The sequence below is a fragment of the Colletotrichum siamense genome, assembly GCF_013390195.1.
Source record: "Colletotrichum siamense strain Cg363 chromosome Unknown KSG_Cg363_contig03, whole genome shotgun sequence".
In the NCBI taxonomy this organism is placed as follows: domain Eukaryota; kingdom Fungi; phylum Ascomycota; class Sordariomycetes; order Glomerellales; family Glomerellaceae; genus Colletotrichum; species Colletotrichum siamense.
In genome coordinates this window covers 6,389,457-6,411,135 of record NW_023501016.1, presented here as the reverse complement: position 1 = coordinate 6,411,135, position 21,679 = coordinate 6,389,457, and the positions used below count along the sequence as shown (strand labels likewise).

At 53.1% G+C, this 21,679-nt stretch overlaps 5 protein-coding genes across 5 annotated transcripts; 3 read left to right on the top strand and 2 right to left on the bottom strand.

The window, feature by feature from the left end:
* CGCS363_v005712 (uncharacterized protein) lies at positions 1 to 1,737 on the top strand (the record flags this gene model as incomplete). The annotated part of the gene is made up of 3 exons (XM_036637561.1): positions 1 to 320; positions 379 to 1,039; positions 1,090 to 1,737. 3 exons carry the CDS (start codon positions 1 to 3, stop codon positions 1,735 to 1,737), a joined length of 1,629 nt encoding a protein of 542 aa, XP_036498562.1.
* Positions 1,738 to 2,578: 841 nt separating this feature from the next.
* Positions 2,579 to 3,133, top strand: CGCS363_v005711 (uncharacterized protein; the record flags this gene model as incomplete). Its single annotated transcript, XM_036637560.1, has 1 exon — positions 2,579 to 3,133. The coding sequence occupies one exon, from the start codon at positions 2,579 to 2,581 to the stop codon at positions 3,131 to 3,133; it is 555 nt and encodes a 184-aa protein (XP_036497851.1).
* A 4,601-nt stretch (positions 3,134 to 7,734) lies between these two features.
* CGCS363_v005710 (uncharacterized protein) lies at positions 7,735 to 8,550 on the top strand (the record flags this gene model as incomplete). Its single annotated transcript, XM_036637559.1, has 1 exon — positions 7,735 to 8,550. The coding sequence occupies one exon, from the start codon at positions 7,735 to 7,737 to the stop codon at positions 8,548 to 8,550; it is 816 nt and encodes a 271-aa protein (XP_036498794.1).
* Positions 8,551 to 8,713: 163 nt separating this feature from the next.
* Positions 8,714 to 10,399, bottom strand: CGCS363_v005709 (uncharacterized protein; the record flags this gene model as incomplete). Its single annotated transcript, XM_036637558.1, has 1 exon — positions 8,714 to 10,399. The coding sequence occupies one exon, from the start codon at positions 10,397 to 10,399 to the stop codon at positions 8,714 to 8,716; it is 1,686 nt and encodes a 561-aa protein (XP_036497832.1).
* Positions 10,400 to 11,345: 946 nt separating this feature from the next.
* Positions 11,346 to 13,251, bottom strand: URC4 (Uracil catabolism protein 4; the record flags this gene model as incomplete). The annotated part of the gene is made up of 5 exons (XM_036637557.1): positions 11,346 to 11,429; positions 11,483 to 12,129; positions 12,190 to 12,406; positions 12,458 to 12,733; positions 12,871 to 13,251. The coding sequence occupies 5 exons, from the start codon at positions 13,249 to 13,251 to the stop codon at positions 11,346 to 11,348; spliced, it is 1,605 nt and encodes a 534-aa protein (XP_036497831.1).
* Positions 13,252 to 21,679: the final 8,428 nt, after the last annotated feature.

Here is a 21,679-nt window from a genome sequence, read left to right as displayed (position 1 = left end):
ATGATCTCCAGCATGTCAAAGGCAACGGCGCTACTCGCCCTCGCTGGCACAGCCACTGCGTCCTCATACGTCGCGAACCTGTCCACCAATGCTCAGGGTCTCTTGAATGAGTCAATGGCATGGATGGACCAGTACTACGACCGCTCGGCTGGCTATCTCTACGACTTCGGCTCTGCCTCTGCCCTCCGACACGAAACGCGCAGTTCCGTGTGGTACGCGCTCGGTCTCCTCGCCCGTAACAACGGCGACGATGCTGCCGAGGCGGAGAAGATCATCACCAACACCATTGCGGGGCAATTCAAGGTCGAATCTGAGCAATGGTAAGCTACCCTCCCGACCCCGTTGCAGACTTAAAATCAGCCATTGACAAAGCTCTAGGTACGGTGACTACCAGAAATATGACGGCGAGCCCTACGTCGGCTCAGAGAACTACCCCGGCAGCATTTACAACTCCTGGGACCCCAATTGGCGAGGCTTCGTGGGCACTACTCTCATCATGGCCCTCGAGGAATTCCCCCACCTCCTCAGCAACGATACCCAAGACCTCATCCTCGCATCGCTGCACAACACCACCAAGGGCGATGAGTACCGCGTCGGCGGCGTTGACGACGATAACCTCTACCCCGCATACAGCAACCCCGCTATCATGCGCGCTCTCGTCTCTGGCTACACCGGCCGTAAGCTTGGCGATGCCAACATGACTCAGTCCGGCGAGAACTATGCGCAGGAGATCATCGACCTATTCGACCGTGCCAACACACTGTCCGAGTTCAACTCAGGCACTTACACTGGTGTTTCCCTGTTTGGTTTGATTCTTTGGAGCAAGTACCTCCCTGAGGATTCCGTCATGACCCAGAAGGGTCCGCAGATGCTCACCGATACTTGGAAGGCTGTTGCACAGCTCTGGAATCCTTCTATGAAGAACATGGCTGGTCCCTGGGATCGTGCCTATGGATATGACATGAACCGCTACGTCAGCTTGATGGCTCTGTGGTTCTGGACGTTGATTGGCAAGGAGAATTCATCTCTCATCTCCGCTGTAAGTTATTATCGATTCCTTTGGACCGCTCAAGTACTAACGGTGTACAGCCCCAAGTCATGTCCCACGCCGCAGACTATGCCTGGGCCCCTCTCTTCGCCGTCCTCGCAGACTACCACCAGTCTCTCCTTCCCGAAGGCCTGGTCGCCAACTTGACGACCTTCTCTGGTGACCACTTCTTCACGGCATCGACTTACTACCCTCCCTACGACTACGTTCCCCGCAACATCACCAGCTGGCTCTCCGAGAACCTCACTATCGGCGCCGAGTCCTTCAATGAGAACGTGATCGGTGGTCCTTCCGAGAACCAAGCATCCTTCAACCCAGCCGTAATCCAGTGGAACACCGGTAACGAGATCTCCTTCATCTCGCTTTACCCCACTGAGATGGCCCTTGATGTCGCGGTTGAGGCTAACAAGCTGACCCTCACGTACCCCAACGGCACAGCCGACTCCATCTTCAGCTTCGTGGTCGGCACCTTCATCAAGAAGCCGACCGTCGCCGGCTGGGCTGACGTCCAAGGCTTGAACGTGAGCGTATCCGGCAACATCAACGAGACATATGCCCTGTCCTTTGCCGGAGAATACGGTGGCTCGGACTCGATGATCCGCGACTTTGAGTTCTGGAACTTTACGTACTCCATGCCTGTGGGCTTTGAGGGTGCGCCTACAGTTACTCTGGACGTCACTCTTCTTTAGAGAAAGAATTGCTCATATGTACATACAATACTACATACAAAACCGGAGAGAGTAATGAATAATGAATGATGTTGCTATCAGCTTCACTGTCGTTGCCTGTGATCCTTGTCATCGCCTACATGGGGTTGCCCATAGAGCTGAAGTTCGGGGAGGGTTTGATGAGACATGAGGCATGTGGTCCGCCTCCCTGTAATCCAGACCTACGCCGCGATTTGGAGCCTCAGTACATGGCTCAGTTACTGATGCGGCTCTCGCACACGGTCAACCTCAGGAAAGCCGCACGTGGCGGGCTGGACCTTTCTGTACTGGCTGAATTCGCCCAATTTTTAAACTCCAAGCCCCGTTTTCATCTTTTAATAGACCGTTCGGCGAACACCATTCGGACAATGCATAGTACGGCGGTAGCGGGTGTCCTTGTTTGCGGTGAAATCTGCTGGAATTTAGCGCCAGGTCTCACTTTTTTCGTGCCGTCACACGCAATCACGTCCCCAGATGCGAGTGCGACGAAATAGCTCCCGGGAATTTTACGCTCATCATCTGTGATCTCACTGTCTTGCGTGCGACAATCATTGCCTTGCATAGACATATCCGGCTTGCCCAGTCGGCGTTCGTTTTGAGACCGTTGCCAGGGTCCGAACACCGACCCCGAATGTTGACGTCTGCCTCCCGTCTAGAGACACCTTCGAAGTGGATTTAAACCGGCCCAGTTTTCCAGCCAGGGAGCCTTGATTTTGGATGTCACTCACCACCATCGAATTGTCACTTTCCCCATTCCGATCCTGAAGGATTCACACCTTACCTTACCCACTGTTACCCATACAACAAACCCACATCCTCCACCATGTCTTTCTCATTCAACGGCAATCACATTGAACTCGCCTCAGAAGCTCTGGGCTCGAGCTTCGAGTCTGAGGCCAACTCCAACTTTGTCTTTCTCGAGACCCACGAGCCCCTGTCTCATTCTCAAGAATCCGAGCTTCAGTCCTACGGCGTCCGCTTCCTCCAGCAGCTCACCGAGACAACGTGGCTGTGCAAGTACGAGCCCGCCGACCTTGTCATCATCCGCGGCCAGGCTTTCGTAGCCAACGTTGCCGTCGTCGACCCCCGCCACAAAATTGCTCCCACCTTGAAGGCCCCCATGTGGGCCAGGAAGAAGAGTGAAGAGAGGGACGAGAAGCACACCGTTCACGTCAGACTTCATGACGAGGCCGGCATGACGGCACATCAGGTGGCTAGGAGGATGAGCGAGGTTACTGATGTGTCTATTGAGGAGATGGTGGTGCAACGGGATAACACCGTGACATTGGATGTTGCCGGGCAGGTGTTGTTGAACATTGCCAAGATTGACGATGTTGCTACTATTGAAAAGGTTAGGGCGGAGGTCGAGGTGTCTTGATTGAGCACCTTTAATATCCATGTTAATCTCGAGCGAGGACCATAAATTGAGAATGGAGCAACGCATTTCTACGATGCCTGATGAGTCTTGTCTATCCAGCCGAGCAGAACCTACGCTTACTTAAGTAATCGGTCGACTTGTGACATGGAGTATTGACAAGCTGCTGCTGGCCGAAGCCTACCTTTTGTGTCTTTTATCCGGGTCCAATATCGTAGTCGCAAATAGTCAGCAGTTAAATATTCAGCTACGAAAGCCATGTCTGGCCAGAGTCTTGGTAAGAAATTGGTTTGGTACATCGGCCAGGCAATCGGAGGCCCCATCGTTGGTCGTGCGTTGCGTTATTGTTGGAAAGAGACCGATCGCTTCCTGGCTGCTTTCATATATGGTGCATTAGCTACGCACACTGAGTCCCTTTGGCGGCGTCTCTGCAATGAGCACGCACGATGCCTACCAATCACTACACACCCCACTCTCTGGCGGCGTGTAATACGCGTACCATACCTCGGGGTTGTCCAGCTCAACATAGAGCCCAGGCCCAAAGGCACTAGCCCTGATCTTCGTCCAGTCCTCAGACCCCGGAGACTCAGGCCAAGCCCGGACGAGGCCGACATAGCCGTTGCACAATGCCTCGCTGTCAAGTCTAAGGAAAACCCCATACCTCGAGCCTTGCAGTACATAGTCTGCGTTGACACCTGCGGCGTTACCCTCACGCGCCCAGGCCTGAAAGCGGCGCTGTAGCTCCTCGATCGGGGCGTCTCGAGCGCGGCTTCTTCAATGAAAAGAAATTCCATGGTCGCGAAGATGCCGGGCGCATCAGACCTGGCGATGGAGTCGCGCATCCCCCACGGTATACGTCGCTTGAGGTCCTCCCAGGCGCCGTCGAACTCATTAGCATAGGAGCAACGGTAGGCGACCCAGCCCCATTTGTCGTCTCCGAGCCACTGGATCTTTGCTAAAGGCGAGAGAGTTTCCCAGTCCTCGCCAGTGATGGACTGGGGCAGCTTTTCTGGGGCGGGGACGGGTCGAGCTGATGATGAGGAGTACTTGAAGGGCCATCATTTGGGTGCCTGCGTGTGTACAAGTGGTCGTAGTGGCGGCTTCGAGTGAGTCGTGAAGGGTGCGGGGGCCGACCGGTGAATGATAAGCTGGGCAGAGGCTTTCTGACGGTGACTCTGGATCGGAGGCCGCAGGCCGAGATTCATGATGCTCGGAAGAGGCCTCGGGGAGTGGGAGTAGAATTCCGGCCGCAGTGCAGACGAGACGGCCATTTTTCACTGGTTCGGGACTTTGCGTGTGGAGCAAGGTGCGGGACAACTTGCCTGTCTTTAGGTCTGGCTAACTTTTTAAACCTGGTTGTTGTTACATACATCCGGTAGCGCAAGCAGCAGCAGACGTCAATGGATCCGGAATGACGTTTGTAGTAAAATCCCAAGTCGATAGCTAAACTCATTATACAGAGCTCCGGTTCTCGCACAGTCTATATTCGTATCTCTTAGACATGCTCAACCATAGGAAATGTGATGTCTTTGCTCGCCGTCGTTTGAATGCTGATACATGACGCTCGTAACGAAACATAAAAAGACATAATTCGATAGGTCGGATCAATGCAAGCATACATCAACCAACCCACTCACTCAGCCTGCAAGTCTGCCTTAGGGGCGTACTGGAGCTCTCAGTGGCCCCACCCATATTTGACAGTGATTGTTACGTACCAGCACGTTTCTTCCTCCTCGTCATCTCAATCTGACAGCACTTTGTCAACGGACAGCTCACTTAGGTCGTGGGGCAGTAAATCACAAACCATACCTGTTACCTTAAACTTTCAGCACCTTTTTTCAACGTGGTTTTCAGACATGAAACTACCCGCAAAATGTGGCAAATGGGAAATCCCTTCTGGCGCAACGCATTTTGTGCGTGGTTCGCATGTCTTGGATTCCCGCGTTGAAAACACAGCATGTTGCGACTTTTGCACCAATATCTCCAAGATGGTTCCGCCAGTAATTGGCCAAAAATTCCTTGCGAAGAACGTCAGGTTCCGAGCAACTTACGAAGTGCAATCGAACTTCTTTTCACTGTGGGCTTTTTGCATGTCACAACGAGAGGACATGCAAAACGAGTCAATATCCTTCAAAATATACACGCACCCGGGTACGTCGTCGTAATAGCAAGTATAAATATCCCGCTGCTAACAATACGATTTATTCCTGCAGCCACGTCTTGCCCTTGGGATATCATGAAACCTTATCCTTATCTCTCGTTGGAATTCGCCGATAGTCAAATCATCAACTGTTTCCATCACCATAACTGCATTCCGTCTGATCACAACTTACCTCCACTCCCAACTCGTGTCATTAGCGTTGGAAGAGAGCCGAGAGACATCCGTCTCGTAGAGGCTAGGACTTCTCGAGATCGGTACATCTGTCTGAGTCACTGCTGGGGTTCACAAAAACCTCTAATCACAACCAAGAGCAATCTTCAGAACCATTTGAGGTGCATTCCCTGGGACACAATACCGCCATTGTACCAAGACACAATACGCCTGGCTTGGAGATATGGGGTCAAATACGTATGGATTGATTCTATATGCATCGTACAGGACGATCTGGGAGACTGGGGGCATGAAGCGGGTCGCATGGGAGATGTATACGGCAATTCATTTCTTACTGTCGCGGCCACTGCAAATGCGGATTGCTGCAGCAGCATTTTGGACGGTCTAACAGGAGACTGCGCCTCTCTCAACTCCTGTCTTTCATGGGGTGGTTTGACTAGTACAGGTCAACCATTTAGGTGGATTGTTGTGCCTGACAGCTTTTTACAGGACGATCATTGCTACGCATGTGAGATATATCCGAACGCGTCAGACTGGACAGGAAGATGCCTAGCTCCCCTCAACAGGAGGGCCTGGGCGCTACAAGAACGCATCCTATCACCGCGCGTTCTTTCGTTCTCAGCACGGAAGTTGGCCTGGAAATGCAGAGAGTGCAGCCTTTCCGAAGATGGAACGGCTGCTGTATCACACATGGATACTGTTTCCCAAGACGATGCTCCTCTCAACTTACACAGGCCCTCATCCAGTCTTTTCGATTTCCTTGGTCACAACTGGCTAGATCTTGTCCAAGTTTACTCCAAACTAGTGATCACCAAGGAGCATGACCGACTCCCTGCTCTATCAGGCCTAGCACGAGCTTATCAGACAAGAGTTCCGACTTCGACGTATGTGGCCGGGGTATGGGACAACGAGCTGCCTCCTAGTCTGGCGTGGTACAGGATAGAACAAGACTCTGTGGGGGACGCTCCCGTTACGCATGGCAAACCCGATCCAATATCTGAGCCTGAGCAGTCTACTGAATTGCCGTGGTACACTCCATCTTGGTCTTGGGCCTCAGTCGGCAGCGGAGTAGAGTTTAAGAGGAGCCAGGGTCAGCAATTTCACTCTTCAGTGATTGGTGTGATCTGCCTGCCTTCAAGCGCTCTCGATCCATTCGGCAATGTCAAATATGGACAACTTGAGATATGCGGACCAAGTTCTACCATCGACACTAGCAGCGGGGACGTAGTTTTGAGATCATTCAGCAAGCCCACCTCAACAGTATTTTACTGGGATCGTGAAACCGAAGACCGAAACGACTTCCAAATAATAGCCGAGAGTAATATCGAGTGTCTGATCTTACATACAGACAACATGCCAGAGTGGTCCCCACATTTGGGTACTTCAACTTCCGGACTACTCCTCGAGCCGTTAGACTCAAAGAGGTCTACATACCGCCGGGTCGGCATGATTGACCTGTTCTATGGTATTAGCTCTTCTCGGAGATTTTCTTGGTCAGGTAATAAACGCAAACGTCTCACCATTGTGTAAGATATTTCACTGCAAGCACTTTCACGCTACCAGGCTCTCTTACATAGCCCCCGTATTGGAATAGCAACCAGGCCGGGGCTCCTGTAGACAATTGGTGCTGGCCGAGCCTGCTCACCATTTTGAGAGGTGAGAGAGGAGGGGGGGGGGGGGGCCGAAGATACTTTGATTGAGGGTCTCTTATCATTTGTAGTAACTTTCCAATGAAGTAGAGATAATGTCGCTACTAAGTTGACTTGTGCTGATTTTATCAATGTATTGTGACTACGTGGTTTCTTCCTCGCCCTCCTCCACTACCTATTCCCACCTGGCTTGCATAAAACCGCCATCCTTTTCCATCTGCGCCATCGACATGACTCAAGTGTACCTTTACCCTCTGCGCAGAGTGTATAACTATAGTGTTTCAGTAGTGGCAGCAGTAGAGAGACTTTCAGTCAACTTCACGAAAATAGAGCACCTATACCCGTCGGCCATGATACTATCCACTGTTACTAAGTGGCCCCTCGCTATTAGCATGCACTGACACTTTGCGTCGAAGGATTCGGAGTTTTGTAGCTATCGACAAGAAAGGAAGGTCGTTAGAATCTCACCAAGATCACGCCTTTCATTGATTGACTGGAAGTGGAGTCGAATCCTTCGGTCTTCTAGTAGCTTACTTCAGATTCAAGATCGTTCCAACGTCACTTCTACGATGCTTCTTGAGTAATTTCGCAAACAGCCATCAACAGTTCAAGAGGCAGCCGCAATGGCGCACAACCAAGAGCCTCATTCACGAACAGATGTTTACGAAAAGCACATATCGTCCCCGCAAGACTCCGACGATGAAAACTTCGACCTCGACCTCAACCTCTCCCCGCCACACGCCGACGACACTTCAACATCCCTCTTGAACCGCCGAGATCAACTACCACCCTCCAACCCCCGCCGCCGATACACCCTCTCCCTTCCCATCCTCCTCCTAACAATAACCACCTCCCTCCTCTTCGGCATCTCCTCCACCATCGCCCTCCAAACCCTCCTCTCCCCTTCCCCATCAACTCCCTCCACCCGCAACGCCAACACCCTCGCCTCCCCCTCCCCCTCCGACCTCAACACAACCTACCTCCTCCCCTTCCCCTGCGGCGCCACCCCCTCCGCCGCGCGCGCCGCCGGCTGCCTCTTCGACCTCATCTCCTTCAACTGGCTCCCGCCCGCCTGCCACGACGCCGCCCTCGCATCCGCCTTCGAGGCCGAGCTCCGCGCCGCCGGCGAGCTGGCCTGGTACCGCGACATGAACCGCACCGCGCCCCTCACACGAGACCAGATCATGACGGGGGAGTATACGGGCGTGTACGTGAGCCTGGCGTACCACCTGCGGCACTGCACGGCCATGTGGCGGCGGATGCACCGCGCGCTGATGCAGGGCGGCGGCGGGCTGGGCAGGGTGGACAGCTATATCTGGGGGTATCATCATACGCTGCACTGCGAGGAGACGTTGCTGGGGCGGAGGAATGAGACGGAGGCGGAGGTGTTTACGACGGAGGTGAGGGTTAAGTATCCGGATTGCGGTGTTGTGATATAGCAAGTTGGGCGGGCTGGGAGAGTGGGGTGTTGACACTTGACTTTTCCATTTCAACAGCATTAGTTAAGGGGCCAAAGCAATTACTTATCATGTAGTCTTAAAGTGATATTTGTTATAACTTCGAAATCGTAGAAAAGCTTGACCGGGTATCATTCCCACCACCTCACTCCTCCAACCTCACCTCCCCAATCCAACTCTCCAAACTCCTCTCCTTCTCAACCTTCTTCTCAACCCTTGTCTTCAACTTCCTCCCCCCGCCATCCTCCTCTTCAGCCTCACCACCAACACCCCTCGGCCGCGGCTTCGCCAACAACTTCCTCGAAAACGGGATCCTCCACACCCTCGGCCCGTCCCCGACACCACCCCCCTCCTCCCCACCCGCCTCCGCAAACCCAGCCTCGATCGCAGCCCTCAACCTTTTCACAGCCTCCCAATTCCCCGTCACCGTCGTGATCCCCTCCCTCCACCCGTACAGAAACGAACTCACCCCCATCGCGTCCAGCCCGCTGCCCTTCCTCCCCACCGCCAGCGCGACCCTCGGCAGCGCCCCCTCCTCCACCAGCCCCCGCGCCTCCTCCCAGCTCACGCCCGGCACGACCTCGACAGGCAGCTGCAGATCTTCGGGGACGGGGTGCTCCGACAACGTCTGCAACTTCCTCACCCTCTCCCTGCTGCCTTCACCCTCCCCTAACGGCTCGAACAAGATCCTCGTCCGAGCCTTCTCCGTCTCCGTCCCAATCTCCCCCAGAATCCGCAAAAACGTATCCGCCGCCTCCTGTGTCGTGACCAGCCGCCGCGGCCCGAGGGCGGGATACATCGTCGTCACCAGCCGCGGCCCGTTCTCCACTTCATCCGCCGCGTCGAGCCGGTGCTGCGCGCCCCGCAACAGCGGACTCTCCGGCCCAATCTTCAAATGGCTACAGTCGCTCGCCAGCGCCATGAACACAGAGCAGTCCACGTTCAGCGTGTCCGTGAAGCCCTCAAACGGGTCCGCCTGCACCAAATTCCGGATGGCGTCCCCCAAACTTGGCGTCGGCCGCGCCAGGATCCCCGCGTTCGCCGTCTCAACGACCAGCTCCACCCCGGTCCCCTCTCCGAGCCGTCGCACGAGAGAAAGCAACCGATCCACGTGCGCGTTCCGGCCCTCCTCGATCCGGCTCATGAGAATCACGCACCGCGGCCGGCGGTACCCTTCAAAGCTCCCCCGTGCCGCAGCGATCATGCACCGCGCCACCCGCGCGACTTCCACGCTGCCCTCGCCCTCCTCCTTCAGCACCTCCAGCATCTCCTCCTGCTCCTCCTCGTCCCAGTCCCACCCCGCATCCGCCATCTCATAAAACAGCCTCCTCTCCGTCGTAGTCACAACCTTCACCCATTCCGTCCCTCCCTTAACCACCAAATCCACCACCGCGCCAACCCCCTTCCCCTTTCCCTTCTTCCCATCCTTCTTCACCGCAAGCTCTCGCCTCATCCCCGCCAAATCACAACACCTCTTCGCCACCTCCCACACACTCTCATAAAACTTGTAATTACTCGCGTCCAGCCTCAACCGCGTGTTCCGATCCAGCGCCTCCAACTCCTCTTCCCCGAGTTCCGGGGTGTAGGCAGCCACCATCCTCTCGAGATGCTTCTTCTCCGAAACAACAAGCCGCTCAAACGGGCCCAGGCCGGGGACGGCCTGGTTCCACGCCAGCGGCTTGGTCGTCGTCGTCGGGGACGGGCGGCGTGTGAGCGCGTCCTTGAGCGCGTCGAGTTCGCTGAGGAGGGTGGTGATGTTTTTGAGGATGTGGGTGCATTGCGTGAGCAAGGGGAGGGCCGGGTCCGGCGCGGAGGATGGCAGGATAGCCATTTTGGTAGCTTTACTTCTGCCCCGTCCTCGTGTGTGCGGACGAATTTGTTGTGAGTGCTGAGAGCTGGTGTTGTGTGTGATGGACTTCGACAAAGACGGGATGTGGTGAGACGTCCGCCTGAGCCGGTTCGACGTTGTACGGCACGGGGGCCCAAAAATTGATGGAGGGGCAAGGGTCTTGGTCAAGAGTCAACGTGTCCGCTCGTGAGATCAAAACCCGGCTGGACTGAGTCTCGCTTCTAAGGACAAATGAATTGAGTTTCCATAGAATTTTTTTCCGCTTCGCAGCTCTGGCAGTAAGAACCGAAAGGAAGTTCAAGAATCTTCACAAGGTCGCGGGGTCGGAATTTTCGAGGGCGCTTATCGATAAGACAGACGAACGGAGTCGTCTCCGATCCTGGGTTGACAAAGATTCCAGCTCGCGTGGCGGCAAGGATGAACAAGCAGGGGTTGTCGACGCGATGCGTGCTGCCTCGTTGATAGAGCTCAGCAACTCCGGGTGGGAGTCTGACGTCGCAAGGCCGTTTCTGGAGGCACGCAGAACTGCGAAGGAAGCACGTGAGCGATATCCGGACACGCGGGGTCCACCCCACCGACGCGGGGCCGAACCGGGCCGTCCGTGGGCGCATTACAGATGCAAAGCAGCCGAAAACACATGAGCTCTGTCACAGTCGTGAAGTTCGTGTAGGTGAATAGAGGAGGTTCGGAGCCTCAACCTCTTCGCGTTCCATTAATCCTTCTCGCCATTGTTGGCCCAAGTCATGTTCATTAAGGCGATGTAAGCCGCCACCCAAACCCCGTCATCCAAAAGTGCCCTTCATCCACTGCCATGCCCCGTCCCCGGATTCAATGCCCAAAGTGTTTTTCGTCTAACCAACGGCGCAAACAGAGGTATAGTGTCCGATACAATGCGTCCTCCCAGAAAAAGCATACAGCAGGGTTCCGATTAGAAAACAGTTCCGTCGCTATCGATCAGGATTGGGGGTTCCTTCGTGTTCGGTCGGCTGAACTCGGCCATTTCGCGGCCGCCCTGTAACGTGTTAGTCTGTGCCATGTATTCCGTCGGTGCGGTTGTTAGCTTACCTTCCAGCTGCCTGCCTCGAGCAGTTGGGCGAGCGTAAGCTCGTGGCCATTGAGCTCGTTCCTAAGGTGCTTGTTGACCTCTACACAGAGCCTGTCCAAAAAGCCCACTGTGATGCCGCGCCACTCCACAATAACGTCGTCGCTTGGCTCGAACATAGGCGCAACCTCTACAGGCTTGACATTTGTCCTGCGGCAGTACTCGTCGTAGTGTTGAAGGCCCCTCTCTGTATCGTCGGCCTTCAGCGTAAGAACACCGAGGTCGATAAAGAGACCGCCGTTGCGGTATTCAGGAAGACCGGTCAGTAGCTCAACGCCTGCGAACTGGATGCGGAGCAAGGTCTGCATCGGTTGCATCAGGCTGTAGCAGAGCCATTGCGTGAGCTTGTGAAACGGAAGAATCGACTCCCACGCTGCGGTCGAGTTCTGGGCCGAAGGGGGGAACGGTGAAAACTGTGAAGTCGTCGGGCTTTGCGGTGGTTGCGGCATGGAGTGGCAGGGCCAGGCATCGCCGAGAGACACGCCGTTGATAGCGGTCCGCGACTGGGGCCAGATTGGTGCCAGGCCGTTCATGAGGACGTTCCACAGAGTGGGAATGATGACGATTGGTGTAGACGACGCTTGCGTTGAAGGGTGTGCCAGCAAGTAGTCTAAGACGCGTTAGCTGTGGCCAGAGCGGAGAGGGTCTTCAATGCCGGGCTGCAACATACCAACCATGTTACCTGGCCGGCCATTGTCTCCAAAGTACTCTCGCTTCTCAGTCAGAGCGGTTGCTAGCCTCACGAGAAGATTTGTCCTGCCCTCGACGCCCGCCATTTCATTGCCTGGCTTAGACTGCAGGCCAGCAGCCACCTTTTCTACCGTCAAGTTGCGCAGAGCATCCTTGTCGACCTGGAACTTGTTTTTGGGATCGCTGGAGAAGGCACCCTGTACCACCATCAGCAGCCGTAGGAATCACGCATACACTGGAAAACGCACCGTCTTGAACATCTCCAAGCTTGCCACGGCAATGCCTTCTGACCTGCGGTAAATGCGGCCATTTTCCGTGCTCTTGTAGCTCCACTTGGTACCCGCACCGGCATCCAGCAGTACACTGACCAAGAAGAGGTCGATCATGCGGCGGCATTTTTCGCTATTGTCGACGTCCTCGGGGAAGGTGGAAAGGAGCTGTGCAATTCGGTCTCGGCCTCCGATGCAGAAATGCTGGTGTCGTCCGTGGCCGGGAATCGTGTTGAATGGTGCATCGTAATCTCTCTGTGGTGGATCATCAGGTCAGTACACTACCATTCGGCGAAGATTACAGGGGACGGGTGTTGCAGCCGGCGAGCCGCTCGATCACGCGAGCAGCGCGAGCTGCGGCAAGGTTGGAGGAGGACTTGGTCGAACCCTACCTTGATGATCTGAGAGACAAACGACACAACGTCGGCGAACTTGCGCATGTCCACGTCAAAATGCTTCAGCTCATTACGCAATGCCTTTTCGGTGACGATCTTGCTCCTCTCTCTGACGGCTCCCAGACTTCTCAGGTAGCCCGCAGGGTCCAGCTGGGGGTCGGGTGGGCGCGGCAGGTCGACCTTTGGTATCGGGAGTGGTGAAAACGGCGTCAATGGAGTGCCGGGAGTGGTGCTGCCAGCGGAAGTTCTGTTCATAGTAATGCTGCGGGGCGGTGGTGACTTGATGCTGGAGGCGCCCGAGTTGATGCTAACACTCGAGGTGTTGATAGAGGGCTTGGAGCCTTTGGGGGCCTTTTCCTTCCTCGAAAACAGGCCCATTTTGGCGGTTTAGGGGGATGGCAAATCGATGAATTGGCGGTCCAGTGGGGTTCTGCTGGAGGGGTCGAAGTGCTGCTGAGTCGAGTCGGGTCGACAGCGATGCGACGCTCGCGGGCGATCAGTGGTCAAGACGTGCGACGGCGGTCGTGACCGGGGTATCGGAGAGGCGGAGGATGACGCAATCGGGTTGCTGACCTTTTCCACAACGAATAGATGATGATTAGGGAGTGGCTTTGAGGTCGAAGACGCAAGGAGGGCAAAGGGGAAAGAAAAGACGGAAGATAGGAAGTCGAGGTTCGCCGGGAGTGGTTTAATATGAAAGAGAGACGGACGGCCGGTTGGTTCGACTTGCGGGGAACAATTCCAGCGGGTGGACAACTGCTGGAGTCGGGACAGGACAGCTGCGGCCCTGTAGGCGACGGTCTGAATGCGCTAGGAGGGATGCAGCAGCGGCAAGCAGCAAGCAGCCAGCAATCAGTCAACCCGGGCTGGCCCTCCACTGAGATGGATGGGCAAGGCAAGACAGGAGGACTGGACCAGTGGACCGGACAGGACAGGGCACTGGGGGTGGGCTTAGGGCGGCGCCTGTCGCCGGTGGTGGCCTGGGCTGTGTGAGGCCTGTACCTTGGCCTGTCGGGAAGAGACTCTGAGAAAATGTCGACCGACTTGAGGTGACCCTCCCGTCGACGGAGGAGGGGTGCTGCTGGGGGAGGAGCCGGGGCTCTGGTGTTCAGACTCAGGAACAGATTCCCTTATTGGTGTTAGAGTTCTGGCCGACGTCGATCTGGATCAAGGGTGACCGCTGGGAGTGGGCGAACTGCTTCTGGCTTGGTTAGCCTCGAAAAAATGTCGAGCCACTTTGAGCCATTCCCACTGCGCCGCGCCGCACGCCGGACACAGGCAATCAAGCGCGACACCGGAAAGATGGAAGGATGATGGGATGGGGTGGGAGTGAATAAAAAAAGACATGTGTGTTTGGGCAATATGTGTGTATGTCATTGAGTAGGTCTTGTATGCGCGTACACCTATCCCACGGTCTTAAAGGTTAGTGCGGTTCTTGCGGGGCTTTCCATATAACGAAGCCCCGCAAGTACTACGCTAACCTTTAACACCGTGGGATAGGTGTATATGCATTTTGTGCACGTCCATGGCCGCCCATCGCCAATTTGGAAAAGCCGGCACCAGCTCCATGGGGCATCCTTCTGCTCCTCCGTCTGAAATATGCACCGGCCATTTTTAGACCCAGAGATGGAGGACCTTGAGATCGAGGCTATCCATGCAGGCGTTGAGTGCTCTGGGCAGAATACGCGCAGAATGCAGAATGCACGGCGACGATCTCTCGGAGCAAGAGATGAGGGTTCGGAGGAGAAAAGATGGATACACGTACGGTTCTGAGGGGAGGGATGCCGCTCGTTTTCTCGCTCTCGTTTGGAGAGACGACGTATGGACGAAGTATGCGATGGAAGAAGCTGTTGCTTCGAGTCGCGCAGTAGAAGATGCAATGGTTTAAGCCTGGAGGTTGTCAAGCTGGCAGCGGGAATGACGGCGATAAAAAGCGTCCGAGGGTCAACCGGATCTGCTCTGGGCTAGCAGGACGGGATCTAAGAGGCGTCCAATGTTTGCAGCCGGTGGAAATTGACGATCAATATGCGGCCCTCTCAAGGCACTTGCTGTGCTTGGTGCTGGGGACACAGGGCGCTGCAAAAAGCAACACACCAGCGCGGCGGCAGGCTGACGACGGCCAATTGGGGGCCAGAGACAAGTTGCGTCGGTCTTGAGCTTGGCCTCGGAAGGCTTAACCGCTGTTGCCGTGTGTATCGACGACGTCGCAGTGCAGCGCAGGGAGTCTGATGTTGAGGCTTTGAGACGGACAGCCGCCAGTGAGAAGTGACGGCGTCGTGGGATTCAACGGGTGATGCGATGACGACTCTTTTGATGCAGGGCCAGTCGGAGGAGGGAATCCGGTACTCTTCTGCACGATCCGGCAGATATCGTGCCTCTGCAGACGGAGAAAGCAAAAAATAGAAGGAATTGGGGAAAAGAAATGTGCAACGGTCGGAGTCTGGCTGAAAGCAGAGACCACGAGCAAAAAAGCAAGGAAGCTTTGTTGCACACACCGGGTCGAGACGAGGCGAGACGAGGCGAGGCCGGGAACGTGGGGAGAGAGTCGGAGGGCGGAGGAGAGGAAAGACACGGACGGACACAGGAAGGCCGAACGAACCCAGCAAGGGACAAATAATAAAGCTTGAGATGTGAGCAATAAGAATAAAAGGCCCGGGAGATTGGACGGGAGTTGAGGGCGGTATGTCGTCTGCCTTGAGGTAGGTACTAGGTGAGGTATTCTGGCTGAATATCTCTGGATGAATATCTAGATGAAAAACCTACCAAGCTCAAATGGAAGGAGAGACCGACCTCATGTTCCTTCTATTCTTATCATTCGTTCGTCCCTTCTCCTTCCATCCATCGTCCTTCCTTGCGCAGGCAGGCGGCCATCAGGGACGGCACGATGGACGGGAAGGAAGGGACGAGCCAGGCCACAGCTACCTTCCTGCCTTAAGGTATTATTACACTGGTTGCTACAAAGTACACACAGAGGCAGGAAGGAAGGTGCAGCAATTGGAAACAGTGGGGAGACGGCATGGAATCCCGGGCCAACAATGCCATGTCCTTCATCTCTTTAGTCACATACCCGTACCATGGTATCTTGCACTCACAGTGAGCGCACTTTAAGAGCTGCGGATGCTTGTCCCCCGCCGTCAGGATCAGTGAGTGGGTGATTGTGCCTTGAGGGACTTTCTGGATTGCTGATAGCTAGCTGGTGCTGGTGCTGCTGCTGCTGCTGCTCGGATATGGCATTGTCCAAACTGGGAGACATCCCCACTGGGCACTGTACCTGAAAACCTCGCCGTGCTGATGCTTGTCAAGCTGTGTGGTCTCTCTGTTCTCTTGAGTCCAGTATGTACTAGGTAGCCTCCTCCCGCTGGACTGGATTTAGCGAGGCCTCGTCGTCCAATGTCTGCTGCAGGGCTTCATTGGCAGCACGGGTGGCCCCGGCAGGAACTGGAGCTCCAGCTCGGATACTGTCCACTCGTCCATGCAGTGTACTTTAGTGCCTCAAGTGGGTGCTCCGGTCCGCCTAATGGTCATCCGCCGCTGCACATTGGACGCACCTCATTGTCAACGATGAATGAACCATGACATCTTCTTGCGGTAGGTAAGGCATTGATGCTATTCAGATGGAAAGAACACTGTGAAGGTGCCTTCCCAGTAATCGTGGGTGGTCAGAGCTTCATTCTTGCCCTGACCAGATGGCAGGAACCCAAGCGGCAACAAGCAGGAGGCAAGAGCAAGCAACAGCGGAGGCAGGACCTGAGGCAGGAGGCAAGCACCTTCCCCAGATCATCACCACCAACACCAACAACCACCGAGACCGACCGCCGCATCACGCAAACACATCCACCTCAACCACCACTCAACCATGACCGCCTCGCCGATCTGGCCCACCGTTGCAAATCACCAACTGATTCAGTCTCTGCCGCCTGCCTCCAGACCCTGACGAGACCCGGACCGCGCTTCAGGTCGCACTTGCGATGGGGCCTCTCAGGCGCCGGAACAAATCCCGGCGGGCTGTGACACTGCTGCACTGCTCAGGTCCCGTCTCTCAATGATCCATCAGTGATCATCTCGATAATAACAGCTCTCCCACTCTTCAATTCTCCCACGAGGCTGCTCAAGGTTTGGCCCCCATACAGTGTCGACCTCTAACAGCCCCATTATGGATAGTGCACCCTCGGATTGTACTAGAGTACGTCGTCTACCTGAGCCCCGTCAAAAGATTTTTTTCAACACCCCCAAGGACTCCAGTCGAGATGTAATCATGGTACGATCGTCCCATCTCTTGGGCCAGGGACCATCGTCTGAGCCATTGCTCCCATGCAGTCTGCGAGGATATGATGCCAACCTGCTGCCTATCTCCCCCGCTGACCCGCCCAGTCAACAGTGGAGGACCTGGACGACAAATGTCGACAACCGCGACAAGAAAACGTGCCTAGAGCACACTGCCGGTGCGCATTTTGCTTCAACCACTTGTGTAGTAATTACGTGCAGCCACCAGGGTCTGCAATACGCGGTCCAGTTTTTACGGTCCTCCTCTCCTCGACAGACCCGGGCCTCTACTTTTCGTCTCTGAGTCTGGTGCTGTCTCCAAGGGCCCAGCAACTGGATCCTCCCATTGGACCCTGCTCTAATGGAACCACGGGCCATCGACGATTCCCATGGCTGCTCATCTCCCTGCCGCAGCAACATTGGATTTACACGGAAATTCGGGATCAGACCAAGCCGTGCCTTTTCCGCCGTCCCGTCGCGACCAGACAACGACAGTCGACAACGACAGTCGACCAGACACCTGTCGTGTACGGTACTGTCACCACTCGCGCACTCCCTCATCGCCGTCGTTTATGAGAACGGTTGGGATCTTGGAAACGATTGCTTCGCGTCACGGCCAATGCGGCTTGCGCAGCGTGCCGCCCCAGCTAAGTCTGCCCGGTACCCGCGTCGCGTCTCGTCTAGTCTCGCCCTCTCACAGGGCCGAACACGAAGCAGCATTTATCGTGCCGAGGTCGACCGAACCGACGTCCAACAGGATGCCTGCGTGCTGTTGCCTTCCCAAGTTCCCTCGGACCCATCTCCAGTTAGGTTTGTGAGAAGTGCGAAAATTTTGTTTGCTTCCAGATGCAACGTCGGCCGCCATGCACACGCAAACCCAGCAAGCTGCGTGCTTCGGTTGCCTGGTCCTGCAGCCTTTGCGAAATGGGGAAACACAACATCGCTGCCGGCCACGCAGACAGGCTGAAATAAAAAAACCAGACAAGCAGCCAGACGGCCCGGGGAGCCCCTTCCACGCCCAAGGAAACCCCTCCCTGTGCAAAAGCTCGACTGCACCCTCGAGACACGGTACCAGGGACTTGGGCTCTGTGGGATGGAAGGATGACCGGCCTGTGTTGCAGTGCAGCCGATGCCTGCAAGGTACGGGAGACGGTGCACCTTTCTGGAATGGTCCGGCCTGGGAGCTGCATGCCGTGATGCGCGATGAGCTCCGTGGCACTCATTGTAATCGTGTATACAGAATTGTGTAAAGTTTGGCTTACGCCACTTGCTACCAAGGAACCAAGTGGCACTCATTGTCTTCGCGTGGCCTACGATTCGCGACCTCTGTCCGTTAATGGTGCCTCGCATCGCCTCTGTATTGGACAATGCGCTGCTGCAAGGCGTGCCCGGAAATGCGCAAGTGTCCTCCAAATCGGATGAACACCTCCACGCCCTACCCACCCTCTGGGTAGCCTGGCTTTCGAGGGTACAACAAACATGCAGCTAGAGACAGCTGTCACAGTCGAAGGCTTGCTTGTTGGAGACGAAAACTTTGGCATTTCCAGAGGTTGTCTGGCAAATCCTGCTTGTTGCGCACTGCATATTCACCGTTGAGAGGCCAAGTTGACACCTTTGGTTGTGCTGCAGTTCCCGTATCACTTGGAGGAACGTACTAGGCCGATACGACGATGTGTACAGCCAACCAACCGCCACCTGCGGTCTGCAGCGCCACAGCCTCTAGGAGCGGAAGTGACAGCAGAAAACATGTGGAGAGACTAGGATGAAAGGCGCGGGCACGGTTTGCCTCGTGTCGTGGAAATCGAGGCACGGACGCCTCCCGGGGTGCTGTTTGTCTCGAAGGTTAGCCAGGAGACATCTCTTAAAACTCATTTTCGCGGACCTGGGCGACCGAGGTGAAAGGGTCAGGAGCAAACCTCCTGAGCTCCTCAGTCCTCTCGGCAAGCTTGACAAGCTGCAGGCCGGCCAGCTCATGACTCTCACACGTACGATCTTTGCAAAAGACCCATGGCTGCTTCGTCGACGATGAACGGACGACGATCGACAGCTCGGCAGCAAACAGACAGTCCGTCCTGTTGACGCCAAATCCAACGACAGCTCACCTGTCAAATAGTGCGCCGCATTATGGCTTCGCATCGCGCCGGTGTTGAGCGACATCTCCTTGAGGCCCGAGACATGGTCCTTTTCCCAACTGCCAGGGGCGGCCAGTCAGAAGAGGGCCTCAGACTCCGCAGTATATCTGAAAAAGACACTTATAGCGTGAGATTTAGCTATAGAGGCGTCTAATTAATATGTTATATTAAGCTACAGATCATTCCTAACCTAGGCTAACCTTACCTAGCCCCCTCTTAGGTATACTAGTTATCCTAGCATCACTTATATAGTACTACGCTACACTCTATGCACCTATATTACATTCAACAGTTAATAAATAAGGTATTTAAAGTCCTCTCGCTAAATACTTTACACTTATATACCGTAGAGCACTATATATACTACTTCTTCTTTAGTAATAATAATAGGTTATAATTTAGCTAGCTAGAAAGCTCTTTTATTATACTTATAGACTTATAGCTTATAATTACTACTTCTCTATATATAACCACAATCTCCTCATAGAGGCGTTACTAAAAACGCTTCTATGTCTAAGTATATCGCTTACTGCTACTATAATACGTATAGGCATTATACTAGGCCTCATAGAAGGCTAAATAAATATTAGTAATACTAATAAGTAGGTTAAAGTTAAAATTTAGTACTTAGTAGCTACTACAACGTATATAACGCCTATAGTAGCTATTAGCTTTATACTAATCCCTAATATTAATAGCATTTATATATTAATTATATATATAGTAAAACTAAAGGAAGGGTAGCATCTTTATATATATAATCAATACCTCACCTATAATAGTATTATAAGTCTTAAAGGGGGCTTATAATATATTAGTATAAGTTACGCTACTATAAGGCCTCTTCTAGAGCCTAGGGAAGGCATATTTAAAGCTATAAAAGCCTATAGTTGCTATTAAAACAGGGGAGCCGTCCTTAAACAGAAGCTAGCAAACTATGCTATCCTTAGTCGTTTTACGGTAAATAGTACCTTAGAGTATCTTTTTAGCCTTACTATTGCAGCTTCTAAGCTTACTGAGAGTTAAGCTAACCCTACTATACTAGGCGTCACGTGTAGTGCTTATAGCGATAATATTATAGCGCTAAAGGTATTAAAGTAGGTTAATAGAAGTGAATAAGTTATTAATAAAGAGGTAATATTACTAGCGCTAGCCTAGCAGCACTAGCAGCAATAAGACGAGGTAGGTAATAACTACTCTTATAGGGGCAAGCTCTTTAGTCTCTATTAGTAAGTATATAAGTAGAGGGATAGCTAAGCCCTTATTTATATACTAAGCCTACTAAAAAAAGTACTTAGCCTCCCTAATAACCTATACTTTAAAGCTAATAGGTATAGGTTTACCCTATATATACTAAATATCAAAGTAGTAGCCCTAGTAGTAGACTATACTCTTATTAATAGCAATATAGGCGCTAGGCGACTACAGCTATATTAATACTAACTATAGCTAATCGCTCTAATAGGTAACTTTCTTATATATCGTTAAGCATACGTCGCAGAGAGGCTTAACGTTAGGGTTATAAGTAGAAAAGTTATAATATAGCTACTTAAAGCGTTCACAAGAGAGCTAACAATTAATAGGGTGGATAAGGTAGTAGTTATGCTTAATCTAGTAATTATAGAGGGTACTCTCTTAATAGATAGTTATATAGATTAATATACCTAAAAAGATGTAAATCTCTGCTATAGTTATGCGCTAGGGCTAGCGAGGTGCCTAAGTAGGGTTTTTTATTACTTCAGTAGGATCATAAGCGTATTAACGCATCTCTAACTTCTTATTAGTCTAATCTACCTACTACTCAGCTATCCACTTAGGGATAAACTTTTACTATATCTATAGCAGCAAGAGGTCTAGGGGTAGATATATTTTGCATTTAAAGTATTTAGTGAGAAGTTTACAATATAGCATACTGTTAACATAGTCCAGAGGTTCTTCATCTCACTAGATACCTAATAGAGGGCAGGGCTTACGAGGGTTACGCTATACTACATCGTTATTATATAGAATAGCTAGCTAGAGGTCTAGTAGTAGATTTTACTTACTTAGCAGCAGAGGTAGGAACTTACACGCCTACAGTAGCATTAAAGCGCCTACCTCAATCTCATCAAGGTCTCTCGCAGCAGGTAGCTAGCGAGGGTCGTTAACAACGTTAAGGCCGATCAGTATATAGCACTATATACAGGCGTTAAGGTCTTTAAAGTTATTAGTGATATCAAAGTCGCTATCATAATTATCAAATAACTTAATAATCTCATTAGCACGAATATCATCTATTTTTTAGGGCTTTTTTAGGGTTTAATTTGATATAAAGTAGGTAGAGGTATAGTAGTAGTGTTATTAGTAAGTAAGTAGGGGACTAAGGTTAAGGAATAAAGTTAACTTATAATTATTAAAAAAAGTGGATAAAT